This window comes from Sorex fumeus, unplaced genomic scaffold (genome assembly GCF_029834395.1).
Source record: "Sorex fumeus unplaced genomic scaffold, SorFum_2.1 ptg000047l, whole genome shotgun sequence".
Taxonomy (NCBI): Eukaryota; Metazoa; Chordata; class Mammalia; order Eulipotyphla; family Soricidae; genus Sorex; species Sorex fumeus.
This window is the reverse complement of record NW_026606104.1, coordinates 9,011,960-9,035,131: the sequence shown is the minus strand read 5'-3', so window position 1 is coordinate 9,035,131 and position 23,172 is coordinate 9,011,960. Positions and strand designations below refer to the sequence as shown.

The window sequence follows — 23,172 nt, the reverse complement described above, 5'->3', positions numbered from 1 at the left end:
AAGCTGCTGGGTTTCGAGATTTGTTTCTGAGTCCCTGGGATCATGGCCATTAAGCAGTTCAATCAGGATCCAGAGAGGTCATACCTCCAATTATATAGCTGAGCCAGAAGTGGTTTGTGGGTGTATTTCCCACATACTTAACTTTTGGCCATTTACTTTCTTGGTAAACTTTGCCCCAAGTGTTTGGGGTCTGGCCAAAGGCACAGCAGCAATTTTGGGGTATCTGGAAGTCTGAAGGCGCCATCAGGCTGCTGATGCACTCCCCTCACAGGTACAGGTTGACCTGCTGGCGGCACCATACCTCCGGGATTGTTTTTTTCACGTCACTTTCTTCTCTCTCACTATTTGTGTATAGGAAAGCCATGGACTTTTGGGTATTGATTTTATAGCCTGAAACTTTACTGTACAAGTCTATTTTTCTAGGAGTTCCTTGGTAGAGGTTTTAGGGTTCTCTAAGTATAGTATCATATCATCTGTGAATAGTGAGAGCTTGATTTCTTCTTTTCCTACCTGGATGCCCTTAATATATTTTTCTTGCCTGATTGCTATGAAATAAGCTATTTTCCTTTTCCTCATCTGACTTATTTCATTTGGTATAATTTCTCTCAAGGTTAATTCATGTTGTTGCAAATAGATTACATCTTCTTTTAAACATATGTAATTGAGTAGTATCCCTTGTGTATGCCTATTACATCATCTGTACCCATTTATCTGTCCTTGGACATTAGATTGTTTCTGATCTTTTTAAACTGAAAATAGTACTAGTGTGGTTTATTTATTCATTTATGGTTTTTCAATCACATAAGGTGGTGCTCAGGGCTTACCCCAGCTCTGTGGCCTGAGGTCTCTCCTGGCAGTACTTAGGATTCTTGTGATGCCAGCGATCAAACCACAATTGGCCATATGCAAGGCAAGCACTGTAAGTCCTGTACTATGTTTCTTACTTCCTAGTATTTTTATATTGCTTAGATTAAAGCCTTTCACACTTCCTTGGTCTACTGTCCCTTTTCAGAAAAAGAAAATCACTTAGTAACATTCCCTCCACCCCCAGTTGTACCCTAGGCTACTAGCAACCCTTTGGTGTCCCCTACTTTGAGAAACTATGGTTTAGATAATCATCCAGAAATGAAATAGCTGGATCATATGGTATTTTTATTCTAAATATTTTGAGGAACCATTATACTGTTTACAAGATATTTTTTTTTGGGGGGGTCATACCCGGCGATGTCCAGGGGTTACTCCTGGCTCTACACTCAGTAGTTACTCCGGACGGTGCGTGGGGGACCATATAGGATGCTGGGGATTGAACCCAGGTCGGCTGCGTGAAAGGCAAACACCCTACCCGCTGTACTATTGCTCTGCCCCCTACAAGATAGTTCTTGTGATCTTTTTAACTGCTCAAAAAGTTCAACTCATATTTGGGGCCACAAAGGCAGCTCCAGGTGCTAGAGCACTTTCCTTAGATGCAGGAGTTCACGGCTCAATCCCTCTAGCATCTCATGGTCTGTCAAGTCCTAGAATCAGTGTTTGACCCCAAAACAAGTATTTTAACTATATTTACCTATTTGAGTCTTATATACTGAAGATGTATTAATTTATATTATTTTTTTCCTTTCATCGGTCTTGTTCCTTGAGTCTCGTGTCTACATATAGGGCAACACAATATAATGCCAGTACCTCTGAGGTAGTTATTATTAAGGAATTAAAGTCTTTTTTTCTTGGAAAACTCAAGAAATTGGTTGTTCTTTGTCTTTGACAGGAAGAAAGTGTCACCAGATTAAACTCTTCCTGATATGCCTGCTCATCCATTGAACTTTTATGATCCTTCCACATACTGGAAACCTTTGTTGTCTTATGTATGCGTTTTCCAGAAGTCTTTGGTCTAAGCATTTGTCAGGGATGACTTTTTTTTTCTAAAGTTGTTTATGATTTGTTACATTAAACATTCCAACACCAATTCCACCAAGAGCGCACCTTCCCATCACCATTATTTCCAGTTTTTCTAATCACCATGTCAGAGGTGACTTTAAAAACACTTCAAAGACTCTCTTTCATAGAAATTAAATTTTTCCTTTTGCACATTGTTGGTAGAAATATAAGGTATATCACTTAATCACTTAATCCCCGTTATTCATCGATTTACTCGAGGGGTCCCAGTAACGTCTCCATTCATCCCGGTTGCGTGCTAGTGTAGCCCAGTGGTATCTGTTTGTTCTAGGAACATGCAGAGCCTCAAACCGATCATTCAGGGTCTTGACGAAGAAGTCTGACCATCTTGTAGGTGGACGTCCACGTGATCTTTTGATGTCCCGTGGAATCCAATCAGTAATGGCTCTAGTCCAGCGGTTGTAAACCTCATTACGTGTCCAGCCCATTTGATTTTTGATGTCTTGGCAAATGAGACAGCGTCCCTGATTCTTGAGCGTTGACGAAGATCAGAACTCCGGATTCTATCTCTCATTTGAGTGAATCATGATATTCCAAGCATAGCTCTTTCGATTCTTCTTTGAGAGACCTGAATAGCGTTCTCATCCTGTTTTCGTAGGGTCCAGGTTTCTGAGGCATATGTTAATGCAGGAAGAACAGTGGAATCAAAGAGATGTTCTCGTAGCTGGAGGTTCTTTGTCCTTTTAGTTATTTCTTCAACGTTCTTGAAGGCATTCCAAACCGCTCTCTTCCTCCTGCGCAACTCAGGTGCCAGGTCATTCATCATGTTGATTTCTCGACATAGGTATATATAACTGTTGCATTCAGAGATGGTGGTTCCGTTGAGAGCGAATGGAGCGTCAGGAACAAGGCTGTTTCTCATAAACATTGTCTTCGTAAGATTCAGCTGTAGTCCGACCTTTCCACATTCACGGTTAAAGTCGTTCAGCATTTGTGCCGCTTGGCTGATGTTTGGTGTTATTAGAACGATGTCATCAGCAAAGCGGAGGTGGTGTAGTTGCCAACCATCTATCTTCACTCCCATGCTTTCCCATTCCAGTCATTGCATGATGTTCTCGAGGGTGGCACTGAAGAGTTTTGGTGAAATGGTATCACCCTGCCGAACCCCTCTCTTGATATGGATGATTACTTCTTTGTAGAATGGTGAGATCTTGGTAGTGAATCCGCAATAGAGCTCACGAAGGATCCTGATGTATTGAGTTTGTACGCCCTGATTGGCTAGGGCTTCCATGACCGCTTCCGTCTCAACAGAATCAAAGGCCTTCTGTAAATCAATGAACGTTAGACAGAGCGGCATCTTGTACTCCCGAGAAATCTCAATGAGCTTAGTAATCGTGTGGATATGGTCGATGGTACTGAATCCTTTTCGGAATCTGGCTTGTTCACATGGTTGTCCTTCATCTAGTGTTCTGCTAATCCTGTTCAGGATGACTCGAGTGAACAGTTTGTAGATGACAGACAATAGGCAGATTGGACGATAGTTGCCAATGTCGTGGATGTCTCCCTTCTTGTATAGTAGTATAGTCCTGCTGGTTTTCCATTGGGATGGAAACTTGCATTCAGATAGGTAGCATGTGAAGAGCCGAGCCAATGTATTGATGAGTACTGATGGTAAGTTCTTCAGGTGTTCAGGTCTGATCTTGTCTGGGCCAGGTGCTCTTTGTTTCTTTACTGACAAGATGGCATGTTGGATTTTGGAAGGGAGAACATTGGGAACGACATATCCATCATGTGGTACGTGGTATGTGGGCAAGTGGACGTGGTTATTAAAGAGATATGAGTAGAAGTCATGAATAATCTTCTCCATTGCCCTTCTGGAAGATGTGATAGATCCATCATGATGTCGGAGGGCAGTCATCTTGGTTTTGTAGTTGGTGAAGGACAGGCGGGCTTTACGAATGCTTTTCCCAGCTTCTGCCGCATCTACCAGTACTGCTGCTCTCCTGTTTTTGAGGTCATCCTTGATGATAGATAAGGTAGATAACTTCTGGAAAACACTTCTTAACATTTTAAATCCCTGGTTCAGAAATTATCAATATGAATATGTACATGGGGAGCAAGGGTACTATTTGGGGTGTGAGAAACCCTGGGGGGCCATGATGGGCTCAGAGGAGACTTTCAGCCTTCTGCTTCCTTGCAGCCTGGGAGATACCAGGAGCACTCAAGAGCATGGCTTGGACTTTTCAGGGCAAGGTTGCCACTGGGTGTATTTCTACTTCTTGGAATACAGTTTTTTTTTTCCAGTTGATCCTAAGGCCTGGGAAGAAGGGGAGATTCACATGGAAACAGACCTGTTTTCTCTGTGTCCCCTGGAGGCGGAGAGAGACCCTTGACAGAGCTCAAGAACAATGACTGTGTTGTCATATAAGGTGGCCATCAGATGTGTATATATATTAGGTCAAAGTTATTATCACCCGCCACAAGAGAAACATATACAATAATATTGATGTGTATTAGTGGTGTGTTTGAGAATATGTAGTTTTATATTTATAGTACCCATATGTTTACATTTATAAAAGGACATACTATGCCATCATTAAAAATGTGCTTGAGTGGCTTATTTTCTAAGTTATTTTCTTTTAAAAATAAGTGTGGAAAAGACCATTTCTAAAAGTAATTATGACAGGCTGGAGCAATAGCACAGCTATGACAGGCTGGAGCACTAGTACAGTGGGTATGGCATTTGCCTTGCACGTGGCCAACCCGGGTTTGATTCCCAGCATCCCATATTGTCTCCTGAGCACTGCCAGGGATAATTCTGAGTGCAGAGCCAGGAGTAACCCCTGTGCATCGCCAGGTGTGACCCAAAAAGCCAAATAAATAAATAAAGTAATTATGAAATGTATAGAAGGAAGAGTGTACTGGGAATAAAAATAGGAAAGGAGAGATAGCTCAACAAGTTGAGCAAAATGCAGAGTCCTGCATTCTCTCCTAGCACTGCCTGACTACGAACACTGCTGGGAGTGACAGAAAAAAAAAAAGACTAAGAAAGAAAATTTTGGTATCATTCCAATCATCATTTCTCACACATGGATGAGAAATGTTTACTTTTTTTGTTTGTTTGTTTTGCTTTTGGGGTCACACCCAGCAATGCACAGAGGTTTCTCCTGGCTTTGCACTCAGGAATTACTACTGGTAGTGCTGGGGTGATCATATGGGATGCTGGGAATTGAACCCAGGTCAGCCACATGCAAGGCAAATGCCCTACCCGCTGTGCTGTACTATCACTCCAGCCCCTAAAATGCTTACTTTTTTTTAATTAGTGAAACACCACGAGGTACAGTTATAGACTTACAAATTTTTGTTCTTGGGTTTCAGTTATACAATGATCAAGTACCCATCTCTCCACCAGCGTCCATCTTCCACCACCACAGGTCCCAGCATCCCTCCCACTCCCCATCCCCCCCACCCCACTCTGCCTCTGTGTCAGGGCATTCCCTTTTGTTCTCTCTCTCCTTTTGGGTTCTGTGGTTTGCAAGAGAGGCATTGAGTGGCAATCATGTTTGGTCTATAGTCTACTTTCAGCATGCTTCTCCCATCCTGGGAGGATCCTCCCAACACCCTTTATTTTGTGCTCCCTTCTCTATCTGAGCTTCCTTTTAAAGAAATACACAAAAGAGCACCTGGAGCCCTCTTTTGGTGGTTTAGAAGTGCCTGCCTTGTAAGCATATGATAATGAGCTTGGTAAGGTGCAAGGTGGGTGAGCATAGAACTAGCAGCACTGCTCTTTGATCCTGGCAACATTGCTTGCTTTGATTGAGGAGTCCTGTGAAAAGAAGAAATGTTTATAAATAGTTAATTTTTAAGAATTTCCCTAGGGGATGGGTGTTGGAATACTGAATGACTGAAATCCAATCATGAACAACTTTGTGGAAAAAAATGTAATAAATTAAAAAGAATTTTTCTAGGACTACTAAGATTATTTTTTCTTTATATTTGAGTGTGGGCAGAGATGAGGAACAGAATTCAAGGCTTGACACATGGAAGGCATAGCCTCTTATGCTGAGCCACCCCGCAATTAACAGATTATTTTAATGAGTTAGTGAGTGGGCAAAAGGGATCTGATTTTCATGCCACTTCTCATGGATCCACACAATTATTTGACAAGGTGATGCTATATTAAGTATAATGTGTTAGATCCATCAACGTAAACCAGAATATTTCATTGTCACTCATGGTACATTGTCTTTGCTCATTTGTTACTGGTAGTTGTTTACATTAGCTTTGACATATTTTATGTACTTACGTCATCTTTTTAGAAACATATCTTTGTGTTGAAAATATTTTCAATGCAGAGATGACGATAGAGTGACATTAGACATAAAAAAGGACTTTTGGGGTTGAGTTGGCTGAAGTGGCACACTCTTATGCTCAGGGATTACTCCTGATTTCTGCACTCAGGAATTATTCCTGGTAGTGCTTATGGGACCATATGGAGATGCCAGGGATCGAATCTGGGACAGCCACATGCAAGGCAGATACCCTACTCTTGCATTGTTCTGGCACAAGAAGTAACAAAGAAAAGCCGTAAATTATTATGCATAAATGCCAGCATACTTAAAATGCTATACTTTGGTATAGTTGAATATAGTGATTTTAGATAAAGCTTTGAATTATTCAACTTGAATGACAAACTGCCTCTCATATTTTATAATTGTACAATTAAAGTTTTCAATTGTAGTTTATTTTAAGTTTATGTGGTTACATGTGGCTAATGTTAGATAATAAAGAGTAGCTCTATCCATGAATTTCTTATTAAAGCCCAAAAATCTCGTTAATCTGTTTTTTTAGCAAAAAATTATTTATACATTTGAGAGGTTTGTCTGCTTTTTAATATATTACAGAGAAATCAAAGAAGATTGAGGGAGTCCAGTGAGTTTTGGACTGTTTCAAGGTATTAACGATCTTTGGGAGAGTAATTTCAGGAAAGTTTGTTGGAGAAACCAGTTAGATGCATTTGACCTTTAATAGAGTTACTAACTCCTGGAAACCATTACTCTTTCCACTATTTTCATAGTTTGCCAGAATAGTTAGAATAATTGTAGGTAACCATTGTAGACTGACATCTTTCCCTTAACAATATGAGTTTAAGATTCTTGTCTTTTATGGCTTGATAGTTCATTCCATATTAGCATTGTTATCTGGATATTTTTCCAGAATCTCCATCTATTGATAATCATAGTGGTTGCATTTTAAGTTTTACCAATTATTAATAAAGTCATGATAAACATGTGTTCAGGTTTTTGTGTGGAAAGGTGTTCAAGAAAAAAAATTAAGACACTAGAGCATCAGAAGTTACAGACACAGAAATAAGTATAAAGAAATAAATCCTTAAGACAGGGCAAAAATATCACTCTGTAATATATAATTTTGAGGGGGACCACTAGAGTGTTACTCGGGACCTGAGGCCACTTCCAGGGATCTTAGACAACTATGGAGACAGTTCAAAACTAAAACACAAGGACATGATGTTGATAGGGCCCTGCAGTGCCAGGTACCATCAGAGCCACCTTAACATGCTGGGGGGGCCACATGGTGCCAGAGCAGAGCATGTGCCCCTGACTTCTGGGCTTTCTCATTGCCTTCCTACCCCCCCTTTAAGTTTTAAATATAGGAAAGCCTCCTGAACCTAATGAAATATACAATAATGGAGATGAATAATTAATGAAGTGATCAAGTACCCAGTACCAAGTACCCTTTAACCAGTATTTTGGTTAAAGGACAAGATCCTTATGGAAAAGAGATGAGATATGATGAGGAAATAAAATAGGAAATGAAACTAAGGAAATATTTTGTTTTTGTTTTTGATACTGTGGGTAAAACCCAGGACTTCATATATATATGAGCCAAATTCTCTGCTGCCAAGCTTTATCCTGACTTAGGAAGGTAACTTTTAAAGTTGCTCTAGTAAAATCAGATAAAATCCTCTAAATGAGTGTAGCGAGAGGTTTTGAGGAGGGTGACAGGTTATAAAAAGGCATTTTGTGACTGATAGTCCTTTTTTTTATGGAAAGATCTGTTTCAGAGTAAAAGTAACTAGACAGTATTAAAGCATATTTGCATTCTTTCCCCAACCCTTACCCAGTGCCAGTCCCCCACCTGATACCAGGGATCAAACCCAGAATCTCCCACATGCATAAGCTGCCATTGAGCTACATCTCTGCTTCCCCTCCACCCAAGTAAGCATTCTGGGGGTGGTACTCTATTGGGTCACACTGAGCTATGTTCAGTGCTTATTCCTGGCCCTATTGCTCAGGAATCACTCCTGGTGGTACTTGAGAACTATATGTGATGTTGGAAATCAAATCAGGTGACTACATGCAAAGCACACATCTAAACTCATGTACTACTTTTCTGGCCCTGAGCTTTTCAGAAGATAAGGTAAAGAATTTGTCAGTGAATAGTGAATGTGAGGGAGGAAGTAGGGCAAATAAGGGAGATTTCTAGATTATAACATTGAGTAGTTGATTAATGATGCCATTATCCAGGATAGGGAAAGTTGGAAACATGAATTTTGAGGGATGGCGGATGCTAAATCAAGCACATGATCTCTCACTGACTATAAGTATCCCCATGCTGACTGTTTTGCTTTCACTCTGGCCTTCTCTGTCTGCTTGTATAGCATTCTATGTTGAGATTAAAATTCAAGTTCTGGGCTAGAGAGGTAATACAGTGTACAAGGCCTTGCATGCAGCTGACCTGACTTTGATCCCTGATAGCACTTAATGGTTCTCTAAACACCGCCAGTAGTGATTCCTGAATACAGCTAAGAGTAAGACTCTCAAAAAATTCAATTTATGGTCCCAGGATATGCTTCAGTAGTAGAGAAAATGCCTCGCATGCGTGAGGTCTTAGATTCAATCCCTGGAATAACAAAACCAAACCATGTCGTGAGAATCTAGATTGTTGGTTTCTTTTTTTAAGAATAGGCAGTTCTACAGAATAGGAGATTAATACCCAAGAATAGCCTAGAGCAGTACCAGGAGGATTACTCCATAGCTTAGAGGCCAGCCAGCCATTGTAGGGGAAAGGGCAGCTCAGATAGAGAAGGGAGCACCAAATAAAGGGTGTTTGGAGGATCCTCCCAGGAGGGGAGATGCATGTTGAAAGTAGACTATGGAATGAACATGATTGCCACTCAATGCCTCTTTTGCAGACCACAACACCCAAAAGGAAAGAGAGAACAAAATGGAATGCCCTGCCACAGAGGCAGGGTGGGATGGGGGGGGATGGGTGTGGGAGGGATACTGGGATCCATGGTGGTGGAAAATGGGCACTGGTGGAGGGATGGTATTTGATCATTGTATAATCGAAACCCAAGCACAAAAATTTGTAAATCTACAACTGTACCTCATGGTGTTTCATTAATAAAAATTTTTTTTAAAATTTTAAAAATATATTAAGCACTAGTGTGGCGCATGAATTGGTCTGTGAGACAACATGAGAGGGACAAACTATATTCAGGAGAGAACTGGTGAACTTTGGAAATAATGCAGGGCAACATGAGTGAGAGTCAATACAATGGGTAATCCACAGGGGTTGACTCAAGTGTGTGAATCCTAGAATGATGTCTATTATTGAAACACCACTTGTAAATATATATTGATTTTCTTGTAATTATTTTCTTTTCCTTTACAAAAAAAGAATAGGCAGTTCTAGTTAAAATATCTCTGGTCTGGATCGTTGAATTTTGAAAAAAATTATATTCGTAATTTCTGTTAGTATGTCTCATAACATTGGTTTATTGTAGTTATAATGTTGATATGTTAAAAATAATCTGTTTAGAGTCCAGTGGACCAGTTTATTCTGACTTGAGGATCTACTTTTGTTAAATGTTGCTTCCCTTAAATTTACAGTTCCTGAGAACCTATTGACAGTGTTGAGGACTTACTGTACTCTTTGCCTTTCTCTACGCAATAAATAAGGGTGTTCTAATCAAGGACTTTTTGTCTTCCTTGCCTGGAACACTTTTCTTAGTCTTGGGAGTGCAAATCAAAGAGATTTTCCCAGATCACATTCCCATCCCATGTTACCTTTTGTTTTTCTTTTCGGGTCACACTCTGAGATGCACAGGGTTTACTCCTGGCTCATGTACTCAGAAATTACTCCGGGTGGTGCTCGGGGACCATATGGGATGCTGGAAATCGAACCTGGGTTGGCCGCATGCAAGGCAACTGCCCTACCTGCTATACTATCTCTCCAGCCCCCACCCCCATGTTACCATTTTATTTAAAATCCCCATCAGTGTTATCTCTCACCCCCCCTTGTGTGTAATTTACCCCTATTTGAATGTAAACACTATTAGGACATGATTTTTTTTTTTGTCTTGCTTATTGCTGTATCTTAAAAATTCAATGTTTACCAAGGCTTAGGGATTAGGCTGCAAGGTAGAGGTTGGTGGGGAAAATGGAGTAAAAGGTAGAGGAAAAAGATAATAGAAATAACATAGAGGATAATAGAAATAACAGTAATACTTATTGTTCTAGATATTGGAATAAAATGGTTTTAAATTATACTGAAAGAGATATTGATGAACTGTACTGAGAACAGTACAGAGATCAAGACTGAGAACACTTTCAAGTTAGAATGGTCTTCAAAGAGATGATTAAAACATATAATGTACTACCTATGAAATTTTGGTTATTCAAAACAACTCTGAAAGCTGATTTTATAAGTCTCCTCGCTAATATACTAAGCATTAAAATTTTGTAGATGAACTCAAACAAAAAATAAACTTTATTCAGACTCTTCTTTGTTTGTTAAGGTTAAAAGTAATAAATATTTTATCAACAATTTCAGTTAATCTGAAGGTAACAATAAAAGGATGAATACGTAAGCAACAACATTGAAGATATTTGCAACATATATAACATAATTTTTTAATTCAGAATATATGAAGAATGTATGAAAAAAGAAGTTGTGGTGACAGACAACTCAATAGAAAAATGAGAGGGATGCTTAAACAGGTGTTTGACAAAGAAGATAACAATGTGGCCAGAGAAGATAAAAACATGGTTCACACTCATCAAAGAAAGGCAGTTTAAATCATGAGAACCCCAGATTCACTTCCCAGAATGGCTGAAATGAAAGACATTATTGTTAATAGCAGGCATTGATATAAAGAATGACTACAATTACATGCTGCTTGTATATATAAATTGGCACATTTTTGAAAACTATTTGGTATCATATCTTCTAAAGTTGTGTATATACATAGCTTTTAGCCCAAAAGTTTTACTTGCATTCATACCCAATGTAATGAATGTACACACATTTCAAGAATGGTGATAGCATTAGTTGTCTTAGTCAAAAGTTGAAAACAACACTAAAGTTCCAATAGGAATAAATTATGGTATGATATGATTCTATAGTAGAACACAGAACATTGAAAATGAACAGATAGCATGGGCTATCCAATTATATGGATAAATCTCACAAATTAATAAAGGAATTGACACTAGGAAATTATATGAAGTTAATCAGAACATAATCTATGGTGATGGAAGTTGTCATAAGAGACTGGAGTGATAGTACAAGTGGGTAGGGCACTTGGATGCAGCATACCAGGGTTCAATCTCAGGCACCCCATATGATCCATTGAGCCCACCAGAAGTGAAATCTGAGCAGTTGGAAAAAGTAAAATCATGAGATGAAATAGACTAAGGATAATTCAGGATAATTGATTTGCTTGAGTAGGCCCAGTAACATCTCCATCGTGATACTTGTTGTTACTGTGTTTGGTATATTGACTACTTCACGGGTAGCTTGCCAGGCTTTGCCATGCGGGCGCAATACTCTCAGTAGCTTGCCGGGCTCTCCGAGAGGGCTGGAGGAATCGAACTTGGGTCGGCCATATTGACCGCTTGCAAGGCAAATGCCTTACCCACTGTGCTATCGCTCCAGCCCAATTAGGATAAAAGTTATTTTTTAAATTTTTATTTATTTATTTATTTTGCTTTCTGGGTCACACCTGGCAATGCACAGAGGTTACTCCTGGCTTTGCACTCAAGAATCACTCCTGGCAGTGCTCAGGGGGACCATATGGGATCCTGGGAATCGAACCCGGGTGGGCTACGTGCAAGGCAAACACCCTACCCACTGTGCTGTCACTCCAGCCCCAAAAGTTATTATTTTTTTTATTGCTGGCTGCATATCTGAAATACCAGGACATTATAAACAATGCTGATTTCCAGTCCTTATCTGTAAGGGATAGGGTCTAACCATTTGGATTTTTAAAAATTTCAACATCTCACACCTATTAGGAATGCTGCTATTTTAAAAATAAGTATTTTAAAGAGTTTATGGGGAAAATTGCAACCCTGTGGACTGTTGGAATATAAAATGGTCCAGCCTCAAAGACAATATGGTTTCCTCACACAAAATAAATTTATCATCTGATTTATCAGTTCTATTTGTGTACCTGTGGGGCATGTATCAAGTTAAAAAATCTTGGGAGAGAGAATTACATACCTCCTTAATAGCACTATTAACCGTAACCCTGACACCCATCTGTTCTAATTGTCCATCAATGGAAGGATAAACATGACATCTACATAAAATAGGATATTATTGGACTTTATATAAGGGAAATTTTGATGTGCTAAAATAGAAATAAACCTTAAATGCATGCTAAAGTAAGCCAGTCACAAAAGGGCAAATAACATAAATGTAATTCCACTTAAATGAAGTACCTAGTGTACTCAAGATCATACAAGCAGAAAATAGAATGGTGGTTGTCAGGGTCTGTGAAAGGCAGAAAGAATTTTTGTCTTGTTTGATTTGTACCTGGTGATGTTGGGAGAGTTCAGGGTCCCAAATGTGGCAAGTGAGTTTGATCATGCAAACCCTGACTCCTGTGTGCAAAGCATGTGCTCCAAACACAGAGAATGAATTGTTTTGATAGGTATAGCGTGTCACTTTTGCAAGACAAAATTCTGAAGGTGCATTGCTAATAAAATCAAAGATAAACATGAAATATAAACTACATTTAGCGATCTTTGAATTGGTAAATTTTTGTTTTGTTTTGGAACCACATCCAGCTGTCCTCAGGGCTTAATCCTGGCTCTGTACTCGGGGATCATTTCTGGAGAGGCTCTTTGGACATATGGGTTGTCAGGAAACAAACCTGAGTTGGCCTCATGTAGAAGGCAAGAGCTCTATCCAGTGTTCTATCTCTCTAGCTTCAACTTGAGAATTTTTTTATTTTATGTATCTTAACACAAGTGGAACAGTTCCACAAGTAATTAATACACAATAAGACTAGAACAATGCTTCAATGCAGTTATGTTAACTAAATTTAACACTCATTTTTAAGACAACAATTTATTTGATGTATTATTTTTCATTTCACTGCTGTTCTTGGTATAGTATTTTTGCATTTTTCCTTAAGGTAATTATACTTTTTAGGAGTGAAATTTATTATTCATCTGAAATATCTGAGAATGTTGAAGTATTTTAGGTGTAATATGTACCAAAAAGTAACACTATAACACTTCCCCACCCAATAATTAGGTTTTAAATTAAATTACCTTTAAATTGATCAGAAAATTCTTTAGCTTGCTCTTCTCCATTCATCAATTAATAGCTATAGAAAGGTTGTACACTAATTATCTTTAATATCCCGATGTTTTTTTAACCAGGAACTTCTAGACTTCATGATAAAACCTCAATTTGTGTTTTAAATAAGTAGAAAAAAAATCCTGAGAAAAATTTTAAATAGCAGATCATCCACAGGCATAAATAATGAAACAACTTTAAGTACTTGTGTGAAAAAGGTTTGTGTCTATATTTAAACATTATCTAAATATATTTGTGTCATGTAGCTTTTTGTTTTCTTAATCATAAGTCATTTTAAAAGTGGCTTGAGGGCTTTGGTTCATCTGCACAATGGGATACTATGCAGCTGTTAGAAAAGATGAAGTCATGAAGTTTGCTTAAAAGTGGGTAGTCATGGAGAGTATCATGCTAAGTGAAATGAGTCAGAAAGAGGAATAGACATAAAATGACTGCACTCATTTGTGGAATATAAAATAATGTGAGATTGACATGACTGACACCCAAAGACAGTAGACACAAGGGCCAGGAATATTGCTCCATAGTTGAAAGCCTGCCTCGTGAGCTGGGGGAGAAGCAGCTGGAATAGAGAAGGGATCATTAAGTTAATGATGATTAGAGGGATTGTTTGGGATGGGAGATGTGTGCTGAAAGTAGATAAAGGACAAATATATCTGTATTGCAATCTACAATGCCCAAAAGTAGAGGATAGTATGGGGGAAATTGTCCCAGCTATAGAGACGGGGAAGGGTGGGATTGGGAGGGGATACTGGGACATTGGTGGTGGAAAATGTGCACTGGTGGAGGGATTGGGTGTTCGATCATTGTATGACTGAAACTCAAACATGAAAGTTTTGTAACTATCTCATGGTGATTGGATTAAAAAAAAAAACTGATTTGAGGGGTAGGAGAGATAGCACAGCAGACAGGACACTGCCTTGTTCACGGCCAATTCATGTTCAGTTCTTTGCATCCCAAAAGGCCCCTTGAGTACATTGAGTAGTTTCTGGGTGCAGAATCAGGAGTAGTCCCTGAGCATCATCAGGCATGATCCAGGGTCCAAAAATAGACTAAAGTAAAGGTGACTTAATTTTCTTCAATAACATTTTTAGTCCCTATAAAAAACATTTTTGAATGCTTTGACTTTTTTTTTTTTTGGTTTTAGGATATGTTCGTGTAGAAGACACTCGCATATCAAGATTTGGAATAGTTAGGAATGTCCCTGCCAAGTCGACAAACAGCTATTGTTAACCCTCCTCCACCAGAGTATATAAATACAAAGAAAAATGGGCGAATGACAAATCAACTACAGTATCTACAAAAAGTTGTCCTGAAAGCTTTATGGAAACATAGTTTTTCCTGGCCTTTTCAACAACCTGTGGATGCTGTGAAACTAAAGTTGCCTGTGAGTGTGTCTTATATTTATTAAAGAAAAACCCTTTAAATCTCTAAAAGAAATTTGTCACTCTTTTATATTTATCACTGTATTTTTGTTCTTGTTACTTTTTCTGTCCTCTCCCCTTTGTTTTGTTTGTTAATGTTGTTGGCTCACTGATATTTGTATTATTACGTTTATTCAGCACCACTAAAGGATATCCGAGTGATCTTTTTCTAAACAACAAATCTCTTTTTTACCTGAGTGCTAAACTTATGCTTTAATAATTTTAAATTATTAAATTATAGAACGGGCTGGAGCGATAGCACAGAGGGTAGGGTGTTTGCCTTGCACGCAGCCCACCCGGGTTCGATTCCTCTGTCCCTCTTGGAAAGCCCGGCAAGCTATCAAGAGCATCCCGCCCGCCAGGCAGAGCCTGGCAAGCTCCCCATGGCGTATTTGATATGCCAAAAACAGTAACAACAAGTCTCACAATGGAGGCGTTGCTGGTGCCCGCTAGAGCAAATGAACAACGGGAGGACAGTCCTACAGTGCAAGTTATAGAACATATGTAGGGGCAAATTATAGAACAACATAAAACATAATTTTGTTATGGTCTATAATCCTTGACTTTTGGGAAAATTGTTTTTCCTTTTTTTTTTTTTTTTTTTTTTTTGCTGGGGAAGAGCCGCACCTGGTTTTTGGTGATTACTTCAAACTCTGTGCTCAGGGAGCATCTGGAAACATGCAGTGCTGGGCCTCAAAGATGAACCTCCTGCATACAAAGTATAAACTCAGCCAATTGAGCCTTTAGCCTGTTCCTTAGTTGTCACAAACATAACCTTCATCATGAAGTAGCTGTTCATACTTCCTGGTAGATTTTATTGTATCACAGAATTGAACTTTAGGTTTTACATTGGGCATTTAAGATATCAGAGGGCAGATTTACTGGTTAAGTGATTTATGATATGTTTAGTAAATTGGAGATGAGGCTGTACTCTGAATTGGTCCAGTTATGGTCAGATAGCTTTCATAACTACTAGGGGTTTATTTTTTTGAGGGGATGGATGATTAGACTCTTTCTAACCGAGACTCTCATCTTGTCTCTGAGCTTGGGACCACTCTTGTGGTGCTCAAAACGAAATGTGCCTCCAGAGATTGAACCGAAGTCAGCAACATGGGAGGCAAGTGCCTTAGCCGTCTCTGCCCTCGGTGTTTTGTTTTGTTTAAATCACAAATCACAAATCATCCTGTTAGTTGTCGATTGCCTCGAGCAGGCCCCAGTAACGTCTCCTTCATCCTAGCCCTGAGATTATATTCAAGGCTCTTTAGGAGAATGAGACCCATCATTGTTACTGGTATTTGGCATATTGGGTACGCCACAGGGAGTTTGCCAGACTCTGCCGTGTGGGCAGGCTACATTTGGTAGCCTGCCAGTTTGTCCAAAGTAGGAATGAGATAATAAGAAGTCATAATATGTTCCGGGAGCTTGTTTTTATAGTCTCTGAGTCTTGGCCGCTGATGGGATTACACGGCGCCAGGGGGCCAGTTGGTGGGTGTGACCCCCGCCTACTGGAATTTGGAGGATCTGGGTGGAGGATGCTCGCCCTTATCCGGGTAGGCTTGGAGATCTTGGCCCCGGAACCCGCGTGACTTTGTCCCTCTGCCAGTACCTTCATGTGTGCGGAGAGTGGTCTCAGCATGGTGGTGGCTGGTCCTGGAGGTCTTTGGCTGCCGTAGTCCTGGTCGGGGCGGGGAGGAAAGCTCAACCCGCTCCCCTCCAAGGGGTCCCAGCGAGCGAGGACAGTCTTCTGCCCCCGCTTTGTTTAAATACTGCTCTTCAATTTTTATTTTTCCAGGATGTATCTACTCTTGCAATCTTTCTTTGTTCTGTGTTTATTGGTTTTATTTTCTTTTGAATAGTATACACCCAACTTAAGTTCTCATTATCAAAGATTTTCGCAGATTATGGCTTTTTCAGTGTAATGTATGTGCCTCCCTTATTAAAAGCATATAGTTTCTTAAATTTCTTTGTGTACTAATAGTTATGGTGAATTAATTTTGACATTTAGAATATTTTTGAAAACTATAGGATTATTATACCATTGTAAAAACCCCAATGGATTTAAATACAATTAAGAAGCGTTTGGAACATAAATATTATGTGAAGGCTTCAGAATGTATAGAAGACTTTGATACGATGTTCTCAAATTGTTATTTATACAACAAGGTAAGTAAATGTTAAGATATACCTGCTAGTTTTTTTTTGTTGCATATAAGATGTGTATAAACAAACTGATTTCTATTTCAAATCTTGATTTTGGGGTATTTTACAAATTTTCAAAGATGAGATTTTTTCACCAAATTTTATAATCCTCACTGATCAGTTCTTTTCTGGAATAGCTATAATGATTTATAAAATTAAATGTCAATTTTAACTGGTTTCTCTAAGGAATTATTTAAAAGTTCTTGATGTACCATTTCAGTTAAGAGATGTATGTATGAGTTTACTGCTACATGGATAGAACTAGAGGGAATTTGGCTGAGTGAAATCAATCAGAAGAAAAGGGAGAAATAGAATGATGGGATGATCTCTTGCATGTGTGGGATTTAAAGATACACAGTAAGAGAGCAACAAATGGCCAAAGGCAACAGAACAAGAGACTTAGTCCTCCATTTCTGGCTAGAGAAGCGTGTTGGAGGAGAATGTTGAAAGGGAAGGGCCTTTGGGATCTTGGTAGAAGGAGGTTGGAACTCTGGTAGTTCGGGTGGTGTTCGGGTGATGTAAATGTGAAACCATCATTAAATTCCAGAACCTCAATGCAGATTAAAAAACAAAGTTGAATGGTAAACCTGGTTAATTTTTCAGATCCCTGGCCAGTCACAACTTAAGAAACTAACTAAAACTATATATTTTTGTTAAACATCATGACAAGTTAATTCATATGTTAGACACATTTTACAGTTTCATCCCAGTAGTAATATTTGCTTTATGGCAGTGCATTTTCTTTTATAGTAATGTATGTGCCCATTTAAACAAAATCATTAATTTACTTTCATCCACAGAGTTAAATTGATGTATTCAGGTTTTATTCCATTGTAGTGTTCCTGTTTTCTAAAGAGCTGTATCCTATTCAAGTTGTTTTATGGTATCTGGAAGTTTAAAAATATACATCCCAGGACCAGAGCAGTACAGGGGGGAGTACAGGAGGGAGGGCATTTGCCTTGCATGTGGCCAACCTGGGTTCAATCCCAGGCATCTCATATGGTCCCCCCAAGTACTGCCTGGAGTAATTACTGAGGGCAGAGCTAGGGGTAACTCCAGAGCATCGCTGGTTATGACCCAAAAAGCAAAAATAAATGAATAATTAAAAAATATACACTCTATTTATCCAGACTCTGAAATGGGTTGAAATTTTGATCTGGTTCCCAAAAATAGCCACTTTATTTGTATAAAATCTTTAAAACTGCTAGCCAATGTAAAGTTTTATTTGTTTTATTTTGGAGTCATTCTTGGTAATGCTCCTGGTCTATCCCCAAGGGGCTTGGTATTCTTGGTGGTCACTTCTAACAGTGCTCTGGAGATCTTGTGATGCCAGGAATTGAACCTGGCCCTCCTCTATGCAAAGCTTGTTCTCCAGCTTTTGTGACCCTTGTGATTCTTTTTAAAAAATTAGAAGCAACAGTGCTGTCAAAGTAGCATAAGCAACTTCATTTAATATAACAATCCTAAGTGGTTCTTTGACATAAAACATTCATTTTGTTTTTGGATTGTAGCTGGTGATACTCAGGGGTTACTTCTAGCTCTGCACTCAGGAATCACTCCTGCCAATGCTTGGGAGACCATGTTGAATGCCGGGATCAAATCTGGGTCAGCCTAGTGCAAAGCAAGCTCCCTGCTCACTGTTCTCTACCCACTCCAGCCCCAGACATTTTAAGGCAGTGGTTTTCCCAGACTATTTAAGATTTCTATGCTTCTTCATCTGGGGAACATAAAGTAACAAAATAGGAGCCTAACACCCAAGAATAGCTGAGAAAAGTACTAGGAGGATTACTCCATGGCTTTGAGGCCTAGGGGAAAAAGCAGCTCAGATAGAGAAGGGAGCACCAAATAAAGGGTGTTGGGAAGTTCCTCTCAGGATGGGAGATGTGTGATGAGAGTAGACTATAGACTGAACATGATTGCCACTCAGTGTCTCTTTTGTAAACCACAGCACTCAAAAGGAGAGAGATAACAAAAGGGAATGTCCTGCCACAGAGGTAGGATGGGATGGGGGGATGGGGGTGGGAGGGATACTGGGGTTGGTGGTGGTGAAGAATGGGCACTGGTGGAGGAATGGGTATTCGATCATTGTATAACTGAAACCCAAGCACAAAAATTTGTAAGTCTACAACTGTACCTCATGATGTTTCACTAATAAAAATTTAAGGAGAAAAAAAAAGAATTCTATGCTTCAGGATTTTGTTTTGTAATTTTTTTTCTTTAGTAGTGAAAGATGACTTTAAACAAGCAATTAATATTTTAACACTGTTAGTGCTACCAGATCATTGGTAGTTCATCATAGTTATTTGAAATAGTCACATGATCGTCATAGTTAAAGTAGTCACATGAATACAAACCATGAGTGTTGTTTTAGCTTAGACATAAAAAAGCATTTTAACTTATTCTTGAAAAGGAAGTTCTAATTTTTAATAAACTTTGTATTGATCAGATTTGTTTAGTTTCAATTCTGTATTGCTTATAAAGGTGTTTTGATTACTTATTTATTTTGTGATATCAAGGATCAAATCCAGGACCTTATGTAAGCAAAGCAAGAAATTGACTACTGAGCCACATCACTGGCTTTTTGGGTTCTTTTTTAGAAATTAAAGGGGATGGGGACTGATGAATGTTACTGATATTTAGGTGTATATGTATTTATATATTTAGGTATGTACATTTGGAGATGTGTGAATGGGGGACTCTTAAAGCAAATAGAATGTTGTAGGCAATATCACCACAGTAAAAGATAAGAAAATGTTGTAATTGTAGGTTTAAGAAAATGTTATAATTGTAGGTTGTGAGAACTTAAAGGTGAATTGCTATTCTAAAATTAACTTAGAAGTGATACTGTTAAATAAAAATTGTTCTATCAATTTATAAGATGACTTAAAGACATTTGGCACAGTGACCAATATACCCAAAATGACCTTGTAATATATCTTACATATATCCTAGCCTGGAGATGACATTGTTGTTATGGCACAAGCTCTAGAGAAGTTGTTTAAGCAGAAACTATCCCAGATGCCTCAAGAAGAACAAATTGTAGGTGGTAAAGAAAGAATAAAGAAAGGTAAGCCAGAAAAGAAATGTTTTTGCACTTATATACATAAATATATATACACACATACACACATGTTCGTCGATTTGCTTGTTCATTAGCTTGTGTAATAAGCATTTTGAACATTTATGTATAAAAAGACCAAAGAAATGATAAATTTTGAGAGATGGATATATAGAAGTATTTCTTCTGTTTCCCCTTTTTTTTGCTGGTTGCTTTTTGGTTTTTGGTCCACATCTGGTTGTGCTCAGGGTTACTCCTGGCAGGCTGCATGTCGTGCCAGAGATCAGACCTGGGTTGGCTGCATGCAAGGCAAATGCTTTACCTGCTGTGTTATCTCTCCAGCCCCTGAATCCTTTTGTTTTGGTATAAAGTCTCTCTTTAATCTGCTGAACCTTGAGCCGTTGAATGGCTATTCTGTAAAACTGGGCCTATTATGTAAAATCTGGCCTTAAAACCAGGTTTTCTATAGCATTGTACTATTTATACCATAGAGTACCTGATATATTACGGCTGCTAACACAGTTTTTAGTGAATCTTACATGTATTCTGTAGTAATAGTAGAGGTAATATTGTTAATGCTTTCTATAGCTTGAAAATACTAATGTTATGAAATTTTTTTCTACCTTCCACTTTTTTTTATTTTTTATTTTTTTGTCATTTGTGGTGATGAGAATCAAACCCTGGATTTGAGAATCAAACACATGGAAAGCAAGTGCTCTACCACAGAGACTCCCACAACACTCTATTTTTTTTTAAATGGAAAGAAAGTTTTAGAGATGAGGGCAGAGTGATAACTCGGAGAGTTTGCCTTATTGCCTTACATGTGGGAACAGAGTTAGATCCTCAGCACTGCACAGCACCCTGAGGATTTCTGGGAGTGATCTCCAAGCTCTGCCTTGCTTGTGGTCCCTGTGCAGTGCCAGCATGGTCCAGAATACAGAACAGAAAAAAAAGAGAGAACCTTAGGAGTGAATATTGTGCAGTTAATTGTCATAATATTTAAATATGGAGTCACAAAGATAACCTCAACTACTCAAATGGATTTATTATAGAACTGGACCAGAATTATCACTGGTCAGATATTGGGTTCTCGTCAAATCATTCAAGCATATAACTTGCTCTTTTTCTTAATCATCCCATGATTTTTATCTGTAATATTTGGCAAATGTTTAACTTTCATGGTCTTAAATCTTTGTGTATAATTGACTAGGACATAGAGGCTTTTAGTGGAATGATGAGTAGAAGTTGTTTTTGTCGAAGAGTTTTTAAACAGCTAGAGTGTATTGAAAGATCTTTAAGATGTTTTGTGACCTTACAGCTTACTTTAAAGCAAATCTGTGAGCTAACTCACTGTTTATTAAGGTTCTTATTTTATTAATTTTGGGAAAGGTTGATCCTAAGTCTTGGTAATGTAAGGCCTACCTGCCTTCCTTTCCCTTTTCCTCCCTCCCTCCCTCCCTCCCTCCCTCCCTCCCTTCCTTCCTTCCTTCCTTCCTTCCTTCCTTCCTTCCTTCCTTCCTTCTTGAGGGACATGCCCATCAGTGCTCAGGAGCTCCTAGCTCTGCACTCAGGAATCACTACTGGCAGTGCTCAAGAACCATATGGGATACCAGGGATCAAACCTGGGTCAGCTGCTTGCAAGGCCTCCATTTCTATAAGAGGATTAAGCCTTTTCTAGGTAGATAGCAGAAATAAACATGGTATTTAAATTGTTAAAAACGGAATAATTATTGTTGACTTAAAATAGTACCTTTTTCGAGATTTATTTGTGAGTCTCTGGATCATGGCCAGTTCATGAGCTTATATGGAGCCAGAGACAGTTAGCAGACATGATTGCCAGGCTCCTGGAAGAATGAGGATGGGGGAGGTCGCCCATTCCCAACTACATGAGAGGCTGGAGATCTTGGTCACAAAAACCCGCATACCTGAATTTTTCAGCAGATTTATTAATGGATGAGGCTTGTCTGAACCTATGGAGATTGGCTGTGAGCGTGGCATCAATTGGGTTCTGGAGGTTTTCATCTGGTGGAACCCTGTTTGGGTGGATGGGAGACTCACCTGCACTACTCTGGAGTGCTCTGAATATGAGATTCAGCTGGTGTAGGGTCTAGAGGCATCTCTGTAGCTTGTTGATCTCTTCTAAGATTTATTTTTGAGTTACCAATATGTTCTTTATGTCTAAATTGCTCCAACACTTTCAGCATGGTTGTATAGATGATTTAAAAGTATAATTTACATGGATGTAACTGAAGGATATCATGCTGAATGAAGTCATTCAGAGGGAAGGGATAGATACAGATTGATCTCTCTCATATGTGGGTCTTAAGCGATATACAGCAAGATAGCATAAGGGGAGAACTGATCTGCACAACTGAATTGGGGAGGGGGCTTGGGAGGGAGAGGCCCTAGGGTCCTTGGGTGAGGGAGGGCTAACACTGGTGATAGCTGTGATGTTGAAATTATGTGCTTTAAAAAACCACTACTATTAAAAACCACAGTTTATAATAGCATTAGAAACTGCAGAATCTCAGTGTAAATTATTTTTAAATAATAAAAGTTTTAAAAAATAAAGTGAAATGGGGGTCTGAAGAAGTGATTACTGCTCATTGTGGCCCCCCCAAAAGCAAACAAAATGCAATATGGGAGTTTACTATGTCTATATTGCTAAAAGTGGAAAAAATTGAATTAAAGTAGAATGCTAAAAGGAAAAATAACTGGCTTTTTATACCTTAATATTTGACTCTGTTTCACCCTTTTTTAGGCACCCAACAGAATATAGCTGTTTCTTCAGTTAAAGAAAAACAATCCCCTAAGGCACCAGAAAAAATATCTAAGCAGCAAGTGATTCCCTCTCTATTTGCTGAGACAACAATTTCTCCTCTAAACACAGCACAAGTTGCTCCTCTCAACTTGACTCCACAAACAGTGACTCAAGTCAGTTTACATTAATTCATTAATTGAGAACTTAATTTA

At 38.8% G+C, this 23,172-nt stretch overlaps 1 protein-coding gene across 1 annotated transcript in view; it reads left to right on the top strand.

Annotated features, from left to right (window-relative positions):
* The first annotated feature begins 14,716 nt into the window (after positions 1–14,716).
* The window catches only part of BRDT (bromodomain testis associated), a 60,413-nt gene continuing 51,957 nt past the window's right edge, over positions 14,717–23,172 (top strand). The window contains exons 1-4 of the mRNA XM_056123366.1: positions 14,717–14,905; positions 16,968–17,105; positions 20,094–20,208; positions 22,961–23,133. Of these exons, the coding sequence (XP_055979341.1) occupies positions 14,717–14,905; positions 16,968–17,105; positions 20,094–20,208; positions 22,961–23,133 (615 nt within the window). The remainder of the gene's footprint in view (positions 14,906–16,967; positions 17,106–20,093; positions 20,209–22,960; positions 23,134–23,172) is intronic.